We start from the raw sequence: 6,198 nt of genomic DNA, 5'->3' as shown, positions 1-6,198 counted from the left end.
CGAAGGTGACGAGTTTGACTGGGAGTCCTCTGGTGCACCGGACACTGTCCGGTGGTGCACCGGACACTGTCCGGTGCGCCAGACCAGAGGTGCCTTCGGTTGATCCTTTGCTCTTTTGTTGAACCCAATTCTTGGTCTTTTTATTGGCTAAGTGTGAGCCTTTGGCACCTGTATAACTTATACACTAGAGCAAACTAGTCAGTCCAATTATTTGTGTTGGGCAATTCAACCACCAAAATCATTTAGGAAATAGGTGTAAGCCTAATTCCCTTTCACACACAAATACCACATTTTACACCTTTAACATGTTTATATTCAGGAATTAAAGACATGTCACTTCATCTCTTAATGGCCTCAAAATTCACATGACACAAACGGGAATGCCATATATTATTTATGGAATCGTTATTACAGACCACATTAACATGGTAAGAAGAATGATTATTCAAAACAGAAAGACGGAACAAACCGCCTGACTCATATGACTTTCCAACAAAAGTACCAAACTTAGACAGGACCACTTTATTAGACTCAAACACTAATTTGAGACCCTGTCGACATAGCAGCGACACTGATATGAGGTTCCGGCTCATCGATGGCACATAGAGTACGTCCTTCAGAACGAGCGTCTTTCTTGAAGTTAACTTCAGGTAGACCTGTCCAGTACCTCGAACTGCTGCCGGAACACCATTTCCCATCAAGACTGGTGCGCTGTTGTATCCCTGGAATGAAGAGAACATGGATCGATCAGCACAAATATGAACAGTAGCACCGGAATCCATCCACCAGTCATCTGATGGACTTGCCATAAAGGCCTGAGGTGCATACCCTGGGGTGGAGTTAACCATCACGTTCCCTTCTTTGCGCTGAGGTGGAGGACCTTTTCCCTTCCTAAGTTTGCATCTCCGAGCTGTATGCCCGGAGACACCACAAACGTAGCAGATAAAGTCCTCCTTTTTCTTCTTCATCTTTTTGGACTTAGGTTGGTTCATATTCTTCTGTGGGGAGTTCTTCTTCTTCTTATGGAATTTTCTATCTCCACCCTTCTCAACAACGTGAGCCTGGAGTTGCTGGGATGGCTTGTTACTAGACCTTGCACGCTCTTCCACATTTATCGCAGCTGACAACTCAGTGAGAGTCATTTGCTTCTTCATGTGGCGGCGTGAAGTCACAAAGTCTCGCCAAGAAGGCGGGAGCTTTGCCAGTATTGCATTCACCTGAAAACTGTCTGGTAGGACGCATCCATATTGGACCAAGTCCCTAACAAGGAGTTGAATCTCCTGTAGCTGCTCCATAACAGACCTTCCCTCAACCATTTTATAGTTGAGGTAGTTTTCCGTTGTGAATGACTCATTGCCATTGTCAACTTCAGAGAACTCGTTCTCAAGTTCAGTCCATAGACCCTTAGCGGAGGTAAAACCAGAGTACACGTCAAATAAGCGGTTCGACAAGACGTTCAGCAGACGAGACAAGCATGCCTCATTGGCTTCGTCCCACTTGGCCTTCTCCGCTAGTGCGGCGGCCTTCGCTGCATCATCAGAATCATCTGATGCAGCCTGGGGAACAACCGACGTCACTACCTAAAATAATTTTAGGTCAGTGAGCCACATGCGAGTCTTAATCTGCCAGCGCTTAAAACTTGCACCGTCGAACGCTTCAGGCTTAATGACATCAGAATTGGAGGCCATTATACGAATTCGTTTTCTGGATTGTTGTAATATTAGAGAAATAAGTGACATGCTTCCTTCATATTTAAATAAATTAAATATTCTAATTCCGAATAAAACAATCATATAACTCAGATAAATACCATATGAAATTATAGCAGCAATGAACAGTAGCAATTCTAAGACATGTAAACATGTAAAATAGCTACACAGGTCCATTTCATAATTAAACATGGCTTACAGATGAAGAAGACAGATTAAACAAATAAACATAATTGTTTATCTTAAACTATTGCTCTCAAAATAGCGGGTTGCTGTAATAAACAGCCCTCCAACGCTAAAAGGTGATAAGAGATCCTCGACTAACGTGACAGTCCTATCTTACCAAATAAGGGTTTTAGATCAGATGTAATAAGCCTAATAATTAAATATAAATACTGATAGTAAGGAGCTGTGTACTAAATAAATTAACAGAATTTAACACAGGTAAACCGCCTCAACAAAGAGAGATTTAATTAGGCACAAATAATATCAATGCTGAAAATGATAATACACTAAAACCCAGACTGTCACGCTGTCTCACTACACCGCTATCATCATCGAGCAATCAAATCCGCCCATAGATTGCGCAATCACACCCAAGTAAATAATACTAGCAGATTGCACAAAATTACTTAATAAATATAGACAAGTAACGAGTAACTCACAGCACGTAGAAAATCTACGTGGGAAGACCAGCTCAGCGAACACAAGGTTCTGTCCCAGAAAACCAATTCCGCCAGCCACGTCCGGGCCTGCACAGCGGGAGGTTGACGGAGATACTAGAGCCGCTGCCGGAGCCGAGGGAGACGTCCACGGCACCAGCCCGAGAAGACGAACACCGCGCAGTAGGGAGCCCAAGCACCAGGCCACGGTGGACAATAATCAGAATAGACAGAGCACCACACAAGTGCACTGGTGAGACAACGGAGCGCAGGAGAACCGCGCTGCGCACAAGGAGGGCCACCTCCACCTTCCACCAGCAGGATTAACACCAGAACACCAATAATCGAAGGAATCGATCCAAACCGTGACTGGAACCGAGAGGAGGAATAAGAACAGCAAGCAACAGAGAGGAACAGACGACTGCTGGCAATTTTTGGCGAGCCTCCAAGCAGAGAGCAAGTCTTCATCCTTAAGTAACCGGAGAGAGAAGCGGTTACTGCGGACCACGGCGTCAAAATCGACAGGAGCTGAACCAACTCCTGCACGCCGCCACTAGGAAGACTATAGATGTCCAAACGGGCCGCCCGGCCCGGTCCGGCCCGGGCCCGGTGAAGCCCGGCCCGTTTTGGGCCCGGCCCGCTAGGCACGATTAAAAAACCGGGCCGGGCCGGCTAAGCACGCGGGCTCAATTCCTTGTCCGAGCCCGGCCCGCAACGGGCCGGGCCGGCCCGTTTAGCACGAAAAAAGCGGGCCGAAAAGCGGGCTATGCGGGCCGAAAAGCACGTTTTAGTGTAAAAAAAGCGGGCTTAACGGGCTTAGAGCTAAACGGGCCGTGCCGGGCTAGCCCACCGTGCCTAATTTCCTGTCCGAGCCCGGCCCGCTTATTCGTGCCGGGCCGGCCCGGGCCCGCATATAACCGGGCCATGCCGGGCTCGGACCGGGCCCAAAAAACGGGCTTCATACCGGGCTCGCGGGCTTCGTGCTTATTGGACATCTATAAGGAAGACTGCCATCCTAATCGCTCCCTCCTCCTCTGCGTGCTTGCCTGCGCGTAGGGTTTTGGCTGCCGCGGGCTGGGCTGCTCGGCCAGCCGGCCCAGTAGCGGCCCAGCTGGCCGGCCTTTTTCTTTTTTTTATTTCCAACAAGAAAATAACAGAGAAAATCCCAAAATAAACAGCAGTATGGTGAACCGCACAAAGACAGAGACTGAGACCTGATCAAACATCAGCACAGCTTCGCTGACGCAGCCCATTCATTGGCTCGGACGCCAAAACCTTTGCCGTTAAATAGCCCGCGCCGCTCGCCTTATCTGTGGCAGCCAGCTCCAAGCTAGCTTTGCTTTAGCCTCGGTCTTCGCCATTCTTAATCCAGTGCTCCCCACCACGCCAATGGAGGCTCCGCTCCTCCTACCAATCTCCACCGCCTCATCCTGCATCGAGATCGCCGAGGGCGCCGTGCCATCGGGCCCTCGTGCTCGCTCGTCCTCGTCCATGCCTTCGGCCCAGAGCTTCGTCCTCCGCGTGGTGACCGTGGTCGCCGTGGCGTGCGCGTCCCTGTTCGCGCAGCACGAGGCCGGCAAAGGCTTCGCCGTGTCCGTCGCGAACGACCTGCCGCGGGGCAGCGCCGCGGCGCGGCGCTTCGACCTCCTCCTGGTGTCCAACGGCCGCGCCGAGCGCGCGCTCCTGCGCGCCAGCCGCGCCGTGGAGCGCGCGCTGTTCCCGGACCCGTCGTTCCCGCGCAGGCAGGTCCGCCGCGTCACCGTCCGGATGGCTGCGCGCAACCTCACCGGCGCCGCGGTGCACTCCGCGGCGCCCGGGGAGTACGTGGTCTCGCTGGGCCCCGGCCTCGCGTCCTCCGCGCCCGCCGCCGAGGCCGCGCTGCGCCGCGCCATCGCGCGCGTGTGGCTCTGGGACGGCCGCGGCGCCGCCCCGGCGCGCGTCACCGAGTCCATGGTTGACTACCTCGCCTCCGCCGCGGCCGAGGTCGAGGTCGAGGTCGAGGCGCCTCCATCGGCTGCCGGGTGCGGCATGTCGGCGCGGCTCCTGAGGCTTCTGGAGGCGCGGCGCGAGGGCTTCGTGGCAAGGCTGAACCGGGCGATGAGGGACCGGTGGAGCGACGCCGCTGTGGACGCGGCGCTCGGCGCGCCGGCCCGGCTCGCCTGCCACGACCAGAAGAAGGGAGCGACGGCGCTGACCGGCCGCGGCACCACCACCTCTCCACGTCGGACGCCGGACGCCGCTCGTGGGTCCAGCGTGGCAACGTGAGGCTGGAAGCGAAGGGCAGTTCTGGTATTGGTGTCTTAGATTGAAATTAAAACTGGTCCCGCGGGTGGTAGGCGTGGGCCATGGCCGCGGCCCTAATGGTGGCTGGAGGTGAGTGAGTGGTCGTTGTCATGCATGTAAAAATGGTAGATGGCTGGGACTGGGAGGATGAGGGCCCCCCGGTGGCTTCATCATTTGGCTTGAGCATGAGAGCATCCATCCAGATCCATAGTGGATTGTAAATGACAGGTAGTGCTATAAAAATATGGTTCCATTCCATGCCATAGCAAACGCGATGTGAGAAATAGATTTTTTGTTTTATCTTTGCCTGTGACGTGGATGAACGCGGCGGTTGATAATGATCGACGAAGAAGAAAGAAGTCGACTACGAGCAGGGTACGTGCTGATCTTATCGCTCCGATCCTTCGCCGTCACGTTCAAATACGCCCCCTCCCGGGTATATAATTGTCTATATGTATAAGGTGGTATAGAGAAAAAAAAGTGTCCACTATGACTTCTTTCTCCCCCCCCCCACACACCCAACCAACACACACGAGTTTTTTTTTTGCTATTTTGGTATTTAAAACTAAAGGCTTTTCCCTAATGGTCTTTTAATATTAGATTATTTATAATAGTTCTTTCAAGTGGAGTGATTTGCTAAAATAGTATTTACACAATTTGTAACTCTTTTTATTTATCTTTTCAGTATTTTCTTCCGGAAATAACCATTTTATCATGTAAGAGAGGAATACATGTACACAATTGTTTGCTCTCCTATCCTTTTTGCCGTTGACGCCATGTTCTAGGATGTCTTCTTCTGGCAGTCCCCCACGTCAAAGACATTCTAGTGGCATGGAGTACAACCATGATTTTGGGGGTGCATTTGAATAATTTTCAGAATGTGTTCAATCCCTAGGGTGTGGATGAACATGACGATTTTGTTAAAGATTGGAGCTTGTATGGATGCCACACAGCTTGTATGGTAGAATGGTCAACTCTGAAAGAAAAAAAAAAGTTAAAAGTACTCGAAATATCATTTTAGCAAGACACTCCGCTTGAAAGTACTATTATAAATAATCTAATATTTAGAGTACCATTAGGGAGAAGTGTTTAGTTTTGAATGCCAAAATAGCAAAAAAAACTCCACCCCCACCCCACACACACATCTACGCGGATGGTCGTCTCCTTAATGGCAACCGGTGCCGAGCAAGTCTCTAATCCGACGTAGGAGCATCGGTATGATCAAGACCAACAGCTCCTTAGCACGTTGCTACAATCGATGATTTAAGATATTCTTTAGGATGTGGTTAGGGTCATAGGGTTCAGATCCATGTGAACTTGCTACGATCAAGAAGCGTGACTAAACGACTGTAGACTACTATCTCAATATTTACTACGTAATAACAATTGCAAACATATCAACTACTCAAAAGATAAGAAGGCAAAATAAATCTAAAACAACTAACAACTTTATATATAATGCAAATCATAACTCACAAGTTATAATTATTTTAACTTAATAACCGTCTCACACACTCTCACAAATCATAAATGGCATATAGATA

The 6,198-nt window shown here is 50.0% G+C and overlaps 1 protein-coding gene across 1 annotated transcript; it reads left to right on the top strand.

The window, feature by feature from the left end:
• Nucleotides 1-3,545: 3,545 nt before the first annotated feature.
• LOC100194210 (Plant basic secretory protein (BSP) family protein) lies at nucleotides 3,546-4,954 on the top strand. Its single transcript, NM_001309894.1, has one exon. The coding sequence runs from the start codon at nucleotides 3,761-3,763 to the stop codon at nucleotides 4,634-4,636; it is 876 nt and encodes a 291-aa protein (NP_001296823.1). The 5' UTR covers nucleotides 3,546-3,760; the 3' UTR covers nucleotides 4,637-4,954.
• Nucleotides 4,955-6,198: the final 1,244 nt, after the last annotated feature.

This window comes from Zea mays, chromosome 8 (assembly GCF_902167145.1).
Source record: "Zea mays cultivar B73 chromosome 8, Zm-B73-REFERENCE-NAM-5.0, whole genome shotgun sequence".
Taxonomy (NCBI): domain Eukaryota; kingdom Viridiplantae; phylum Streptophyta; class Magnoliopsida; order Poales; family Poaceae; genus Zea; species Zea mays.
Note: the sequence above shows the minus strand (reverse complement) of the source record. Positions and strands in the feature narration are given on the sequence as shown.

What these genes read in the sequence shown, in the direction of transcription:
- LOC100194210 (NM_001309894.1), top strand. Translation starts at nt 3,761, where the DNA reads ATGGAGGCTCCGCTCCTCCTACCAATCTCCACCGCCTCATCCTGCATC.